Source organism: Gossypium arboreum, chromosome 1, assembly GCF_025698485.1.
Source record: "Gossypium arboreum isolate Shixiya-1 chromosome 1, ASM2569848v2, whole genome shotgun sequence".
Lineage (NCBI taxonomy): Eukaryota > Viridiplantae > Streptophyta > Magnoliopsida > Malvales > Malvaceae > Gossypium > Gossypium arboreum.
Window position 1 is genome coordinate 110,149,665 of NC_069070.1, and position 18,572 is coordinate 110,168,236.

Here is an 18,572-nt window from a genome sequence, read left to right on the forward strand (position 1 = left end):
TTTGCAAATGTTGTTGTGTCGGAATCGAAAAACACAGTCAGGTGTGTAACTCAAAGTTGTAAAAACAATGAGCGATGCAAAGCCAAAAATCACATTTTTGACGCTACACGGGTTGGGCCAGGTAGGTCATGTGAGCCTATTTTCAGTAAAATTTAGTTAGGGCTGTGTTTGAAGTGCGTTTCAAGGTTAGCTATTTCGTAGGGTCTGTTATGTGATATGCATGAGTCTGATATATGAAATTTTTTGTACTGATATTGTATGTGTAGCATCTGAAAGCATGTCAATAGTATAAATTCTGCATATGATCTGTAAATTTGGGAAATTTGTTAAAGCATGATTCATCTGAGTATGTATTATGTTTCAACATATGTATTGAAGTGGGGTAATTATATGACAGAGGAAGTGTTGGCAGTTTAATGATCTGCCCTATCCAGTGGCTTAACCACATATGTGATTTGATGGCTTGACCACATTTATCTGATTCTGGCGGATTATTGCATTATTTTTCTAGCAGCCTTGACTGCACATTTCTGTACAGTGACATACCATCACTTATTTGGTGTGTAGGGTTGGATGAGTATTCAATATCCTAATTGGTGTATAGGGATGGACGGAGATGGTATGTAGCGAATGGGGGTACGATTTGTATCTGGTATGTGAAATATGTTGCATCGCATGATATGCCATGCCATCTGTATCTGGTCTACCTGCCATGTTGCATCACAAGACATGCCATATTTTGTATTTGTTCGATTCATGATTTTTGTGTGATTATTTGCAATCTGATCTGTTTGTATGTGTCGAGTTGCACACTAACCTTTTTTTAGCTCACACTATATTTTTTATCTTCTTAGGCAACCAGCAAGCTTAGGACTGGGTGGCGTGCGAGAGCTTAGATTGGATTCTCAGTTAATAAAATGAGACGGTTTATGTTTTTAAACTATTATTGGACTTCTTTTTTTGGCTGTAAAACTATTTTGGACTTTACTTTTCGATTTGGTTTGTTCTGTCAAATTTTGATATTTTTATCGTAAACTACAAAATTATACGATTTATCAAATTTGAATCTCGTCTTTCAAAGTTAAAATTCTGAAATTTTCACTGCAAAGATTAAGTAATCAATTAAATGTTTTCTGCAAAATAAATAACCTTAACAAATATCTTCCTAAAAACTTATAAGAGATTTGCCAAAATTAATATTGTTGAAACACACGTTTTTTTTTCTAATTCAAAATTTGGGTTTAAAACGAGTCTATGTAATTCCTTAAGATTCGGCCATAACGTCTAGATCGGGTGTGGGGTGTTATAGCAAAATTAAAAATTTAGCTCATATTCTCCAATTAGATTATTTCAAGTCACTATATCTTTTGAATTTTAAAATTTCAGTATTGACACATATGATGGTCATTAATCTATTAAATAAATTTTTACTGAATAATATGTGGAAACAACAAGCTGACATTACATAACACATGATAATATTTTTGCCCCATCAAATTTTGAAAATATCAAAACTTAATGAATTTAACATTTATCGTTTGAAAAGGACTAAAATTTTAAAATTTTAAAAATATAGGTAATAAAAGGCTGAAATTAAAGTAAATGCAGTCTCCAATTTACAATACTTGAAATATGACTATATATATCTATATCTATATATATATTATTAGGTTCTGGTTGTCCTAAAAAAGGATTCATTAATAGAGACCTCAAGGCTCACCGCTATCAAAGGATTGCATGCAGAAACTGTATGAAATTTGATAAACACATCTCTGCTATTGCAAACTTGCCAAATATATAAGTTGTTTTTTCCTGACCCTGAATTTGACTTCATCTGTATTTTATAGATTATACAACAGTCACATGGTGTTTATTTTCAGACAGCACCTAATTTTGGGGGAAATTTGACTTTTCAGTTCAGAAATATCTAGGGCTTTCATTAATTCAGATAGCGAGCTTGCTAAGTTTTTCAAAATCTGACCACCAAAATTATTTAAAAAACCCATTAATCTGCAACTTTATTGATGCATTCCTGCCTTCCCTACGCGTACTTATCCGATATATCACATTGGAGGAATGTAGTACCTTTTGCAATTTGGTCTTCGCTTTTCTTCAACTTGGTTTATTAATTATTTTATGCACAGAGCTGACCCTTCCACTAAGACCTAGCAAAAAGTTCGAAGTCCAACCCCTATACTTCATCGTTAGTTCCCTATAAATACTAGTTCTCTTTGCCACCCAATTCCTCCATCCCATAGAACTCTCTATTTTCAATTCTGTTCAAGTCTTCACTATCTCTAGTTTCTCTATCCCTAGATACAAACAATCTCTATGAAGTTCAGAAAGCTAGTTTTCGTATCGGTTCTCGCCATAATTCTAGCCCTAAGCATTTCAGCAGCATCAGATGAACGTAAGGATGATGTTAATGATGCAACAATAGAATCATCAGACTACTCTTCAGCACAAGGTCGTTGGCTCTTGCAAACCAAACGAACTCGTAGGGTTACTTGTAAGAAGTTTCCTGGGATTTGTGATGCAAAGGGGAGCCCTGGACCTCAATGCTGCAAGAAAAAATGTGTAAACATATTGACAGACAGGCAAAATTGTGGAAAGTGTGGGAAGAAATGCAAGTACAATGAGATATGCTGTAAAGGAAAATGTGTGGATCCATCTTTCAATAGGAAACATTGTGGTGGATGCAACAATAGGTGCGGCAATGGAGAGTTTTGTGTTTTCGGTTTGTGCAATTATGCTTAGAAAAAAAATTATTTTCTTCATATATATTCTTTTGTCGTTGTTGTTGATTATCAGTTGAATTTGATTGGTTTGTAAAATCTAAATATAGTTAATTTAATGAAAATTGATATTAACAATAGTTATGATGTGATGGTTTTTATTATTATTTAGAACTATCTATAATTCATTCTCAACTCATGAATAGAAGAATAATACATTTCAAAATACTTGAGCCCATATTCTACTATATTGGCAACAATGATCATGTCAATCTAACTAATTAAGATTCAATCGACAGCTATAGTCGATAGTTAATAGTAATGAGATTATATATTTGGGTTCAAATATAATTTTCATCATGAGAGGAGGATTTAAAATGACCATTAAATACTTCACACTAGAAATTATATATAAGAAAATCTGAAATATAAAATATAATCTTATTATTTTATTAAAAATTGAAATAAATAACTTTTAAAAAATTGAAATATTCAAATTACCATATCTATGTTTCATCCAAAACTATCTAATATAATATAAAATATATAATAAGATTAAAATTAAAAATAAATAATCTTTTAAAATCAATATTCACTTTTATCAAGCAACATATATAATTATATTCAAAACTTGTATTTATTAATTTACCAAACAATTTTATAAAAAAATTTAACACTAATAAAATTTAGCATTGAAATTTAGAACTTAATTTTTCTGTACTTAACTTTTACTTTATCAAACATTTTTTAATTTAAATTACATATATTACGTATATAAGAGAGGGATGATGACACATTAGAGTTAGAAGAGATAAATGAAGCTAAGCATGATTTGGTAAACACTCGTATTTATAAATTTAAAACATTCATAAATTATACTATAAAGGATTTATTATAAATATTTATAAATTGTATTATTAAAATATTAATATAAATATTTTTAATATTTATTAAGAATATTATTTAAAATTATTATTAATTAAAACTGTAGTATTAAATCATTTATTAAAATGATAAATTATATTAATATATCAATAATTGATTATTAATTAAGTATTTATATTTTATGATACAAATAAATGAAAGGGTCACGGAAAAAAATGTAGTGTACGGTGAAGGTCTTCCACCATTGTTATTGAAGGCATTACTGTGGTGCGATTGCATAAAAAACTAATGCAAAACTCACTGAAACATGAATTTAGTGAAATCTAAAAACAAGTTAAAGTTAAGTTTTGTTTGTGAAAATGTAAAATTATAGTCGATAATTTTATATTCTGAAATGAAATTACGGTGCCTGGATTATTAATGTTCAAGTTATCCTGTTATCTTATAATACGAAATAGTATTAAACTGTAAGTAATATATAGTGTAGTTTCACTATAATACATTCTTTAAATTAACTTAGTTTACGGACGTAATCTTAAATTTTAGATTAATTTACTTTTTATTTTATTATTCTAATAATTTAGTTTTTTTAAAATAAAATTTAAAGCCTTGATAAATCATTGAAAAATTAAATCATTAAAATTTAATATTTTCAATGATTTATTTTTATACATGTATGGGGTAATGGAAAATGATTTTTTCTTACAATGCCTGAAAAATAATAAGGTGATAAGAGCTACTTATCACTTAATGAGAATATTTTCAATTAATTTAATATAAATTTATTTATTTTAATTTTATATTATCTTATAAAAACTTATTGTTTTATTTATTTTTTGGTCTAGGATAAGGTGAAATGCTTAAAATTAAAGATAAAATGTAGAATATAATTTTTATAATTTTAAATTTATATTTATCACACGATCTAATTATATCCAATAATTAAATTTAAATAATATATCAAACAAATTTTATAACTTAAGTTCAATACTTAAAATTTCAATACTTCATTTCTCTACACTTATTTTTTGGACACTTAGTTTTTAATTTATCAATCAAGACTTAAGACTAATTAAAACAAATATATAGATATAGATAAAAGACCACTCTAGCCCTTCTCAAAAAATCAGAGCAATTTAATCCTTAACAATTTTGAAAATGAGCAATTAAGGATAAATAATCACAACGTTAATGTATTTTTGTCAACTGTATATAATTTTGATTGGTATAATAACAAATTTAGCACTCAAATTTCACACATTTTGTCAATTTGGTAATGATTAACAAATTTAGATGTTGCAGGCTAAATTTATTAATTCTTTTAAAATCTAAACCAAATTGACAAAGCATGTAAACATTAAGAGCTAAATTTGTTGTTATACCAATTAAAATTATGTACAATTGGATGAAGACATTAATGTCATGATTAATTGTTCTTAATTGCTCACTTTCAAAATTAATAGAAATTAAATTTTTCAATTTTTAAAGGGACAAATTTACTCAATTTTGAAATTGATGAGAATGATTGAAGAGATTTTTACTTATTTTTTCTTAATAGTGAACAAGTAGTTGTCATATGTTACAATTATAATATTATATTTTAGTTAATAATTTATTTATTTATTAATTATGGTTATAATTATATTTATGTTTGGTGTTACAATCACTTTTAATAAATTATTATAATTTTGATGTATAAGTTTATTTCAATGCCATATATTTACTTATTAATAATAAATTGTAATGAAAAGTAAGAATTGTAATAATTTATCATAATTTTACGAAAATTGAGATTAAAAATTAAACAATGCACATGATACACTTGTGTATGACACGGGTAACTACATATATTTTAATATTATACAATTAAAGTGATAGTACACATACCTATATCATCTGTCCAAATAAAAGCATTCCTCTTTCTCTTACGAATTTGATTGAATTTTATAATTAAACATATTTAATCACCAAACCAATCATAAGAGTAAAATATTATGTTAAGTTGTTGGTGCCTATATATATATACAAGCCGGTGCCACAATCAAATATTTATAATTATGAATGAGTAATGGGAATCATAATTAAGATCTTTTGATGCAACCTGTCATTGCCATAGAATTCCCTCAAGAATAAAATCTTGAGTCTCAACTTTATTTGGAGCAATGAAATCCACCATCATTTAAACATACAATTGGAGCAGCAGAGCATTAAGTCACGTTACTCCAACAGTAAGGGTGAGTGTATCAAGTATTTCTTTTAAAAAATCACATTTAGGGACGGTTGAGTACTTGAATTCTCACACAAATATAAAAGTGCAGATGACACAAAACGTGTAAACTATATATTAAATCATCACATTGTCAATGTTTGAATAAGAAAGGAATTTGTTTAAATGAGTTAAACGTTTTCGGTGCTTCAGCTCAGCTTTTGAACCATTACTTTTTCCTGTTTTAGCTATAATTATTTTTTATTATTTGAATTTGGAGAATACAACAAATCACTGCTGTTTTCTTTGTGTTCATACATAGAATAAAACCTCACTTTTTATTTGTTTAATACTAGATGAATCATTTAGACCAATTATTCCTACAAGGCTTTTTTAAAACATTTTTTTTAGAAAAAGGAAAGCTTCTTCCATCACAAACCTCTAAACATCCTTCTTTCCACATCATAATTACATATTATTTACTATCATTAAAAGTTAGTCCAAATTAAAATTGGTCTAATTCAATAAAGGTTTATTGAGCTTCAGTTATTATATAAAGTATAGGTTAAATATATGAAATATTCTAGTAACTAATTTCTAATTAATGATGAGCTAATTAGAAATCAAGATTAATGTGCAAAAAGTTATATGTTAAGATTATGGTTCTCAAATTTCACATGTCGTAACTTTTTTAATATCCAAACTTCAGAAAAGAGAGGGAGTCACCTCTTCTAAATTAATTGTGTGTTAATTTAAAAGATCAAAATCACAAGACTCGAAGATTTCAAAATACCAATAAATTTAAATATGCTTTTACACCTAATTTTGTTACTAATTTGTTTATGATAAATTTTAATTTGTTAAATTTTATATCAAAATTTTACGCTTCTATGAGAGTTTTTCGAACTATAATCCTAAGTATTAATTCATGCAATGTAAAATGTATAACAAGAAGAACTAACCGTCGATTTGACATTTAATTTTGATGGGATCAATTTAAAAAACTAAATTGCTTTAGAAAAAAAATTATAATGGCAAGGGTTAAAGTAACTTTTGTTATCAGGTGACTTTTCTTTGTTTCTTGAGATTCTAAAATTATTTAGATGAATTCATTTACATGATAATCATATGTAATAGTAATATACCTCAAATCGAAATATACATAAAAATATTAAAAATAATTAACGATTTAATCTTACATCATAGTTTAAAATTCATATACTTAAAGATTTTTTCAATAAATCACAACCACTGTAATTGGTTGAAAGATTGTATCTATTGAAATATTTAAAATTGAAGAGTTATACCAAACAAAAGTGAAGAGATATATCAAGCTCAACAATATTTTTTTTTATCAAAGCATTAGTTTTCTAAATTCTTATAGGGAGCCTTTAGAATTTTTTCCAAGGCCTATTGAATTAGTTTTATAGATTCCTTCATTTTATTGATTCGAACTAAATAATAAGCAAATGAGTTTTTTTTTTTCATTAGATTTTCCTATCAAATTGTCAAAGATCCCACTACTTAAATTGTAGCTTTTAAATTATATAAAACTATTTAATTTATTATACAATTAATGACCACTAAAATAGGTAAAGTGTTTATTTAATAATAGATATTCTAACATTCTCCCAGATAGTTTTGATTTTATAACGTTGTATTCAATAATAGTTTCATAAACCATATGTTTAAGTAGAAAAATAAAATCGCATGTATCATGACAATAAATTCTCATTTAACCGAGCATTCCCTTTCATGTATTACTATACAATTTTTTTTTCTTTTAAAAAAACTCACATGTGTAGAAAATTACTATATCAGCATACCTTTAATGTTTGTTCCGAGTTCTATCAATGTGTTTGTTTTTCTCAACAGCATGAATGAGAAAACAAACTAAATAACAAAGTTTCAACTAGTACTTTATAGTAAAAAATAGTCCAATTTGATACTTATATGATATTTTTTTCGTTCTAGTAAAGAAACATAGGTACTTAATTAGAAAAAAATTAAATAACATTAAAATTAAATAAAATTGAGACTAAAAAAATTAAAACTATATTAAATATTAAAACCAAACCTACTTATATTAACCTTACGTGATTGTGTAAGTCTAGTATGGCCACCTTATTGATAAATTTTATTTCAATGAGAAAGCAAAAAAGTTTGCTGTACTTGAGATATGACTATATATATCCATAGTATTAGCCATTAGGGTCAGTTTAACCTAAAACAAAGTCCATCTATACAAATGCAGAAACTACATGAAATTTGTAAACACATCTCCGCTATTGTAAACTTGCAAAATATATAAGTTGTTTTTTCCTGACCCTGAATTTTATAGATTATAGTAAGAAGCCTAAAATAGTCGCATGGTGTTTATTTTCAGGCAGCACCTAATTTAGGGTGGAAAAATTGACTTTTCTGTTCAGAAATATCTTGGGTTTTCACTAATCCAGCTAGCGAGTTTGCAGGGTTGCCAAAATCTGACTTACAAAATGATTTGTTTTATTTATTTATTTATTAAAACCATTAATCAGCAACTTTATTGATGAATTCCACCCTTTCCTACGCGTGTCTGATATATATAATATCATATTTGATAAGCATTTGAATTTGAGGAATGTAGTAACTTTTCCGAACTTGGACTTCGCTTTTCTTCAACTTAGTTTATTATTTTATGCACAGGGCTGACCCTTCCACTAAGACCTAGCAAAAAAAGTTCAAAGTCCAACCCCTACGTCTCGTAGTTAGTTCTCTATAAATACCCTTCTTCTTTGTCACCCAACTCCCCATCCCATAGAGCTCTCTACTTTCACTTCTCTTCAAGTCTTCACCATCTCTAAGTTCTCTATCCCTTCTTACAAACAATCTCTATGAAGTTTACAAAGCTAATTTTCGTATCGGTTCTCATCGTGGTTCTAGTCCTATGCACTTCAGCAGCATCAAATCTAGACCATCAACAAGATACTACTGATTTTAATGATGCAATAATGGATTCATCAAAGTACTATTCAGCACAAGGTCGCTGGCTCTTGCAAAACAAACGAACTCGTAGGGTTACTTGCAAGAAGTTTCCAAGGATTTGTGATGCAAAGGGGAGTCCTGGACCTCAATGCTGCAAGAAAAAATGTGTGAACATATTAACAGACAGGCATAACTGTGGAAAGTGTGGGAAGAAATGCAAGTACAATGAGATATGCTGTAAGGGAAAATGTGTGAATCCATCTTTCAATAGGAAACATTGTGGTGGATGCAACAATAGGTGCAGCAATGGAGAGTTTTGTGTTTTTGGTCTGTGCAATTACGCTTAGAAAGAAATTTATTTTCTTTATATTCTTTTGTGGTTGTTGTTTATCAGAAGAATTTTGTAGTTCTTTATTTTTTAAAAAAGTAGTTTTAGCAATTTGATTGCGAATAATTTTAAAATATCAAGTTTAAATATTATTCTAATTAAAAAACCAAATCAATTATTTATAAATAGTTAAAATTTTAACTAGTCCACTTTATTAATAGTAGCAAAGCACATCATACTCGCAAAGAAATAAATAGGATTCGAATCTTATAGAGGCACTACACTGAATATAAAAAAAAAAAATTAACATGAAAATATATACTAAAGTTGAAGGGGGCAATGATGTATTTCGAAGACCCTGAACAATCCACGAGATAAATGAATTTACGTTAAATTTGCTATCTTGGTGCCAATCCTCGAAAAAAGGAGTTATGGGATCCTGAACAATCCTCGACAGGGGCTTGGAAGATTGACATATAATAGAGTGGGAGGGCAGAAGGGACAGCATTAACGATAGTGAGGCGAGTCGCAAAACTAAGGAGTTTACGTTTCTGATAACTAACGATAGTGAAGCTTAAATCTCACCCCTTTAATAATAGGTTCTCATAACTCCTTTTTTCGAAGATTGGCACCAAGATGGTAGCCTAAATATTTAAGTGGGAGTTGACCAATCTTGCAGCCGCAATAATCACGTAAGGATCTCACTAATCTGTCATACGAGAGTTTTTAAGAAATATTGTTAACCATAAAATATTTATTATACAATGATGATTTTGTATGAGAGTTTTAAGAAAACTTTCGACATTATTTTTATTTTATATCGTGAATATTTTTTTAATTTTAAATTTCACACTAAATAATTTTAATAAGAACAATATTTAATGATAAGTTTACGTTTTGTCAAAATGGCTCTAATTATATATTTGAATCATTTTTTGCCATCAACCTTTATTATTTTTTTCAATTTGCTTTTTTCTAACAAATTTAATTAATAAATTTAATATTTAAATCTTTCTTTTCTTTTAAAATGTTTCAGTCTTTCGTACTTTTATGAACAAAACATGTAAATATTAGTGGATAAATTTGTCATTAAACCTAATAACAATTAGATCTAAATTTTAAATTCAAAAATTAAAAATAAAATTAAATTTAAAATATACAAAATATTTAAAACTTAAATTTCATCCTTCAAATTTTACAATATAATTTTACATAAATAAATAACCAAACCCAAAACGATGGGTTATATTAAATTATTAGTACCATGTGATAGCTACAAATCACTGCCACGCGTCCAAGGATTTAGATTTAATGGGATCATAATTAAGATCCTTTAATGTAACCTGTCATTTCCTTAGAAGTTCCTGAAGAATAAAATCTTTAGTTTTAACTTCATCTGGAGCACTGAAATCGACCATGATTTAAAAATACAATTGCAGCAGCGGAGCACTAAGCCAGATTTATTTAATACGAATATATTTAAATTTTATTTTTTAAAATTTCAAACATTAATTTGCACAATATATATTATACATATAGAATTTGTATAATATATATTGAAAGAGTAAACTAGTTTATATTTTTTCTAAATTGTTAATTTTAATTTGATCATAATTTTAAAAATGATAATATATGTTAAGAGACTCGAGATAGTCTGAGGTGGTGTGTTGAGTCTTGTTGGATGATTTGGTTGGGGAAAGATGTTACAATGTTGTTGGAAAACATTGATAGTGTAACATAATGTACGATTATTAAGGATTCTTTTTAGAAATCACATATTTTACGCTTTATCTTTTCATTCCAATTAACTGCATTTAGTAAAATTGGACCACTTCTTTTTCCTGTTTTAAACAAGCTCTCTGGCCTTTTATCGTCGCCATCATATGAATTTGGGTTTTCTTCACTTTTTATTTGTTTAATAATAGATGAATAATTTGCAAATGAAGACTTAGCAGTATTGGTAACAGGAGCCGTGAACCGCTGGACTCGTGTAGGTTATTTTTGGATTTAGATTACTTCAGATTTTTTTTACTCTTCGATATTTTTTGAGTTTGGGTTATTATCGGCTCAAGTCTTTTTAAATTTAGTTTTTTTTAAACTCTGAATTATTTTTTATCCAAATTAATTTAGGTTGCTCAAATTTTGACAAGTTTAAATCATTTTAATGTTTTTTATTATTTTTTTTCGAATGTAATTATTAATTTTAGTGTAAATTACATTATAGGTTACTCAACTATGCTTAAGTTTTTGTTTTTGTCACCTAACTTTTAAAACTTTCAAAATGGTCACTCAACTAATTAAAATTTTTTTAAATAACTTCCATTAAGTGTTTGATGGAAAAGTGATGTGGCAATTAAAAAATGGTATAATAATAAATTTAGCCCTCAACTTATTAATATTGTGTGAAGTTAGTCATACTTTTTTAAAAAAATTTAACTTTCAACGTTACAAATTATCCCACTTTGGTCCTAATTCTAAAAAATTCAAATATATATATATATATATGTATGTATGTATGTATATGTAAAATCCACATGAGTCAAATAATTGAGAATATTTATATTTTTTATATATTTTGAACTTTTTAGAATTAGGACCAATTTGAGATAATCTATAATGTTGATGGTTAATTTATTTAAAAATTATGACTAAATTAACACAATATGTAAAAATTGAAGGTTAAATTTGTTATTATACTAAAATTTGAATTTCCACCTCACCCTTCCATCCACAAAAAGGAAACCTAAGTATAGTTGGGCAACCTATAGTGTTGTTTACCCTTAATTTTACTTTTACATTATAACATAATAAAAATTGAAAAAATATTTGGTATACTACTAGTAAATTTTTGACTCAGGAATAATGTTAAGAGTTTGACAAATGTCTTATAGATATATAGAAAAATATTTTAAAAATAAGTATTTAAAAAAAGATACATGGCAATTTATTAAGGTTGGTTGTAAAAAAAAAAAAAATAAACTATCGATGTACTAAATACTAACCCAAAGTAGGAATTTTATATAAATGTTTTATCATAATAAAGACATTTTATATAATATAACTAAAAGTGTTTTTATATGTAAAGCTTATGATTATATAATATATGAATTTTATAAATATAGTTAATATTATTATATTATATGCATATAAATTTTATATATTTGAATTATTATCTGCAATATAAAGTATTGATTTGGAAAAGCTTTTAAACAAATAAAAATACTCTTCATTATTATTCTATTACTATACTGACATTTGAATAATTTTACTTTTATTATTAAATTTTGAATATTAAAAATATTTTATTAATTTTATAAACTCAAAACTTATATTCTAAAAATTAATCCAAATTCATAATCTAAAATATTTATTTCCAAAACCAAATATTCCAAACCCAAACCAAAATGAACTCATTAAATCCTCAAATATCAACTCCAAAATAAATAAATAAAAATTTAATACCCAAATATAATTTGTAAAATTAAAAACCAAATCTAAAATTGAATTTAATAAAATTAACTTTTAATATATAAAATTCTTAATAATTTTTAATATAGAAAGGTACTTAATTTTTGTCGGGTTTTCGAGAAAACAAATTAATTTAATTTTGGGTTGCATATCAACTACCTTCACCATGATTCTTCTGAATGGGTCTTAACTCTAAAGTTTTCGATCTTCTCGAGCAATTAGACAAGGGGATCCCCTTGTGTTTGTAATATCCCGAATTAGGGCCTAATTGGAATAGTGGTTTCGGGACCACAAATCCGAGATAGAAACAATTATTTTATTATCATTTTAAGGTCTATGGCATGATTTCATGATTGTGTGAAAATTTCGTTTAGAAATTTTATCGATAGAGGTTCCAATTTGATATTTAAGACTAAATTGCAAAAGTTGTAAAATGTGTGTTCTAGTTCACAAAGGTACTAAGCACTTGTGAGTAATGGGTTTTTAAAGTGGAGGTCCTTGGATAGTAATTAGACCATTATACTAGTTTGGACAAAAATACCTAAAGGAAGATAAAACACCATAGTTTTTAATTAAGGGCATTTTGGTAATTTAGTTATTAAAATGAATTAAAAACAAAATTAAAAGCCAATTTTTGTCCATCTTCAACCCCTTGGCCGAATTTCACATGAGGAAGACATAGCTAGGGTTTTTCAAGCTTCCAAGCTCGATTGTAAGTCCATTTTAGTCCCGTTTTTAATGTTCTTTATGTTTTTGGAGTCCCGGTAACTTGATTAAGCTTATTCTTGCAATAATTTAACCTAAGGTTTATATTTGGAAAAATACCCATAGGTGAAATGTGTTTATTTTGATGTTTTAGGGTATAATATGAAGCTTGAAATTGTGTTAAACAACTTTTGCTAAATGATTTTACGTGAAAACGAGTAAAACGACATAATCGGTAAAAATACCTAATGTTCATAAGTACATGTTAGAGTGAGAATTTGATGTTACCATAGAAGGGGAAAATGATCAGCATGTCATAAAACATAAGAAAATAGGATGAAGTTTAATTTCCGAGCCTTGGGACAAAAGTGTAAATATATAAAAGTTTAGGGGTAAGTGTAATTTTGCCAAAGTTTGAGTCAAGGACTGTTTTAATAAATGTGAGTATTAAATAAGCTAAATTTTTTATTTTAGATCAAGAGAAACAAGATTCGAGTCGTGATCGAGGGAAAAATAAAGTTTACGAGGAATAGGCTCGATTTCTAACATTTTGTACCGAGGTAAGTTCAGGTGTAAATGTAGTAACATAATTGTCATTTTAAGTAATTTAATGTTATTTTTACCATATGATGATTATTATCATGAAATATTATGGTTTGTGGATTATTATTTAGTAATATGCAAATTATGTGAGCTACTTAATAAATATGAAATGTTATCAAGTATCGGTTCCGACATTCCGTGGAAGACAGCAAAGATGTGTGATTGAGGAAAAATCCCGTTTGAACCTTCGGAATAGATTAGAATACAAGTGACATGTCACTAGGATATTTGAGTTCCGAACTTGTTGAGTTGAGTTCGAGTTCGTGAGATGTAACTAGGCATCCAAACTCTCTGAGTTGAGTCCGAGTTCACTTATGGATGCGAACGCCCGAGCTCGTTGAGTTGAATTTGAGTTCACTTATGGGGGGGTTACATGGTAGCTTGGCTACATAATTTCTGCAGGCTATTGAGTTTGTCTAGCTGCGGGTATGGCACTTATGTACATGCAATTCGTGTATCCAAATTATATTTTGATGTGTTCAACGGGTGAATCTTAAGTGAATAAGGAGAATACTTAAGACGAAGGTGACATGTTGGTAAGTGTGGTGAATGAGAAAATTTGGATAGGTATGCGCTTAAACCCTTGGGTTGAGAACTTGGTATGATGAAATCGTGGTAAGATAGTAAATGCAAATGTAACATGAATGTCCTGGTGATATTTAAACAAATGATGTTTTATGTTGGATTTCATGATTATGTTACTTGCTATTTACATGTGAACTATGTGAACTTACTAAGCATTTATGCTTACTCCCTTATTTTCATTCTTTGTAGTTTTGACAAGCCAGCTCAGAAATTGGGAACGGTTGGAGGCTCGCTCACACTATCCCTGGACCATTTTGGTATAGTGGTTTGTATATTTTGAGTATGGCATGTGTAGCATTATAATCATTTTGTGTATATGATCTTATGATATGGCTATTGGGTGGTAAGGAAATGTTTGGTAATGATTAGCCATTGGAATGGCTAATCAAGATCATATTTGGTGTTATGTATACTTAATGTGCCATCTAATCCAAGGAAATTCATAAAAAGGTGAAATTTGCTATAAAACAGTATCATACAACAGCAATGACATGAGTTTACAAAATCACTAAAAATGAAGAGACAGAATTAGATGATGAATAAAACATGAAATTGAAGCTTATTGAGTCTATTTTCATATGGAAGAAACAAAACAGGTAAATGAGTTGTATTTTATGATAAATTTGAGTTTTGGTGGAACATGGTCAGAGAGATTTCTGAATCCCTTATTCTGACTTTATAAATTCACTAAAAATTGTAAAAAAATAATTAGGAGTCATATTTTATATGTATAGATTCCTTATTGAGTCTACGTTTAATAGAACGGCATAGTCATCTGAATTTTGTAAAGAGAGAAAAATGATTTGTAGTGAACCAAGGTCAGAGTAGTCGAACACTGAAACAGGGGAAACTTTAACTAATAAACTGTACTAATTGGCCTAACCAAAAATTATGGAAAAAAATTAGTAAATAGATATATGAGTCTAGTTTCAGAGAAAATTTATGGATTTTAATTTTGAGTTTCGTAACTCGAGATATGATTTTTTTTAGCGACTGTGACGCAGATGGACAGTTATTACGAAACGTGAAATAAATTGATTAAAATTGTTTAAGTGATAATTTAAGTCTGTTAACGCCTCGTGCTCGACTTCGGTGATGGTCTCAGGTAAGGGGGTGTTACAGTGTCACATGCTTTCATTATGTGTACGGAATTCCTAAATCTGTAAATTCTCCAAGCACTGGAGCAAAGAATGTCGAAACCGATTCGTGTTTCAAGAAGTGGTCCTTGGTTCTCTCACTTAATGTTTGTATATGATGTTATATTTTTTTTCCAAAACAAACTCTAAAATGATAGAAGCCATTGAAAAAACTCTTCAAAACTGCAAGAAGGTATCACATCCATGCATTAGTATTGGATTGCAAACTTTTTGGGGATTAGAGAGACTTGAGATCTTGAGAAATATTCAGTCTTCCCTATACACTCCAAGAGGGTGACTCGGGGTGATTAAAATTTCATAATTAAGAAAGTTAGGAGTAAACTAAGAGCCTAGAAAGTGAATCTCCTCTCCCCTATCAGGAGAGTTATTCTTATTCAATCTACGATGGCTACCATCCCAAACTATTTCATGCAGTTCCAAATGCTTCCACATTGTGTACTTAACCAACTTGACTGTATGAACAAGCCTTATTCTGTTCAAGAAACCTAAATGTAGAAGGTATTTTTCCTCTTTATTCTAATACTCAAGAAGAGATCAACCATTTGTTTCGAGAATGCCCTGCCACAAAATGCCTCTGAGAGAACTTTGCAACTACAATTACTCCCCTTCGATCTTTCTTAGATGGTAAGATTTGATCTCCTTGAATCTTTCATCTAAGTTGTGGATTACCATCTTTATCATTGCTTTATAAGAAATTTTTTTGGGTAGGAATGCCTGTGTTTTTGGAAACTTCTGTCTTATAGGGAATTTTCTAGTCAGAGTCCTTTCAACAACAGAGGAATTTTTGGCCATTTCCTCTTTGGTTAAAAAAGTTCACCTTCCATCTTTTACTCCAGTGTCTTGGAAACCAACCTTATGAATTAGTATAAACTCAATACAAATGGATCATCCTAAAGCAACCAAGGAAAAGCGAGGGTGGGAGTCCTAATTCGTGACCACAATGAGAATTGGATTATTGGAGCTTATTTACATATCCTAAGACCAACTAGTGTGGAAGCTGAACTGTGGGTCCTTAGGAATGAACTTTAGTTGTGTAACACCCCCTAACCCTTATCCGTCGTCAGAATCGGGTTACGGAGCATTATCGAATTTTTCAGATCAAATAGGAACATTAACATAATTAACCACACAAAAATATCATAACTCAATCATATCGTCCCTTTTATGAGCCTTCGAGGCCCAAAACACGTGTTAGAAACAAATCAGGACTTAATCGAGTACTTCATAAATTTTTCATGAAATTTCAAATTATTTTTTCTAGATGCAGGGCATACACGCCCACGTGCTCAAGGGACACGCCCATGTGACAATAGGACACGCCTGTGGCCAGCCACACACTCGTGTGTTAGGTCGTATGCCTCACATGGCTGAGACACACTCTCGTGTTTTTGCCCGTGTGAAATTACCTAAGTATTCTATTTTGAAATTTTAAAATTGAATGGGACACACGGCCAAATCATATTCTCGTGTGTTAGCCATGTGTCTCACACGATCCAGTCACATGCCCATGTGTCTGGCCGTGTGGACTCAAAATAAACCTTAAACATCAAGTTTACCCTTCCTTGCAAACTTAAACATCAAGCAACTCAAAAATAAATCGTTCAACCAATCCAAATCATATTCAAAATACATTTAAAACATGTTAAAGCTATCAACCTATTGATCTATCCAATGCATACTCATAGGTATTTCAAATATGTTATCCAAACAATCCATTAAAAACATCATTCAAGCTAATTTAAATTTTCATACCATTTCTACTCAAATTTTGTCAATTTCATACTTTTTATACATAAACTTAAACATTCCATATTAAACCTCAACATATCATATATATTCATTTATATAAGTAACCAATATCATCTTATAACATCATTTACATTCATTCATTTTTCCCAAAATGACAACTTAAGACATCCTAGGTACATGCCATGACCAAAAAGAAATATACTTCACCACGTTTGAGTTCGGGATCTCGTATGGATGCTGAATTGGCAATTAACTTTAACACTTAACCTGTGCATGGAAAACAAATCATATGTTGAGTATGAACTCAGTGGTATTTCTATAATCCGAATGCTTAAAAGTAGAGTAATATAATATTCACATTTAAACATACACTAACAATAATCAATCAATTGATCAATTTATTCATAATACATTCAATTCTCATCAATTGCTATCCCAAATAGATTTTCACATTATCAACACATTTTACTTGAACTGTAACAGTCCGGTTTTGACCCTAGTTGGAATAGTGGTTTCGGGACCATAAATTCGAGTCTAAAAAATATTTTAATATTATTTTCTGTGTCTATGATATGTGAATTTACATCTGTGAAATTTCTGTGATTTAATTTGTCTGTTTCTGAGCTTAATTATGACAAAGGACTTAATCACAGAGAATGCAAAAATGGCCTTCTAATTGATTAAGTACCTAATTGATTTGTCTTGTTAAATATGAGGTCTTTAAGATGAAAATAGACTATTGATATATTAAATGGACATTGTTGGACATCCATGATAAGCTTAAATGTTTATTATACTAAGGTTAATTTGGTAAAAGGGACATTATAATGTTTATAATAAAATAAAACATGTTTTTGGATGAATCATTCATCCTTATTGCCGAAAATCACAAGAAAAAGAAAAGAGAAAAGCTTACCTAGGGTTCGGTCCTTGTTCATCTTGATTAAGGTATGAATTTTCGTTCTTTTTTTATAATTTCTACGTTTCTGTGATCGTTGCTTCGTGTTCTTCAGAGCTCATGTCTGAATTTCTATTTCTGTTAAAGATTTCATGAAATGCCATTGTTGATAGCATGAGTTTTGTGATGTTTTTGGATGAATTATGAAGGCTTGGTAGATGGATTATAAGTTTTGTCTTTGAGTTTTAATGTAATAGAGTCATTTGGACTAATTTGTGAAAATGGGGTT

The 18,572-nt window shown here is 28.8% G+C and overlaps 2 protein-coding genes across 2 annotated transcripts; both read left to right on the forward strand.

Moving 5' to 3' along the window:
- The first annotated feature begins 1,959 nt into the window (after nt 1-1,959).
- LOC108481376 (stigma-specific STIG1-like protein 1) lies at nt 1,960-2,875 on the forward strand. Its single transcript, XM_017784519.2, has one exon. The coding sequence runs from the start codon at nt 2,332-2,334 to the stop codon at nt 2,755-2,757; it is 426 nt and encodes a 141-aa protein (XP_017640008.1). The 5' UTR covers nt 1,960-2,331; the 3' UTR covers nt 2,758-2,875.
- A 5,744-nt stretch (nt 2,876-8,619) lies between these two features.
- On the forward strand, nt 8,620-9,289 carry LOC108481377 (stigma-specific STIG1-like protein 1). The gene has a single exon (XM_017784520.2). It carries the CDS (start codon nt 8,700-8,702, stop codon nt 9,135-9,137), a length of 438 nt encoding a protein of 145 aa, XP_017640009.1. The 5' UTR covers nt 8,620-8,699; the 3' UTR covers nt 9,138-9,289.
- Nucleotides 9,290-18,572: the final 9,283 nt, after the last annotated feature.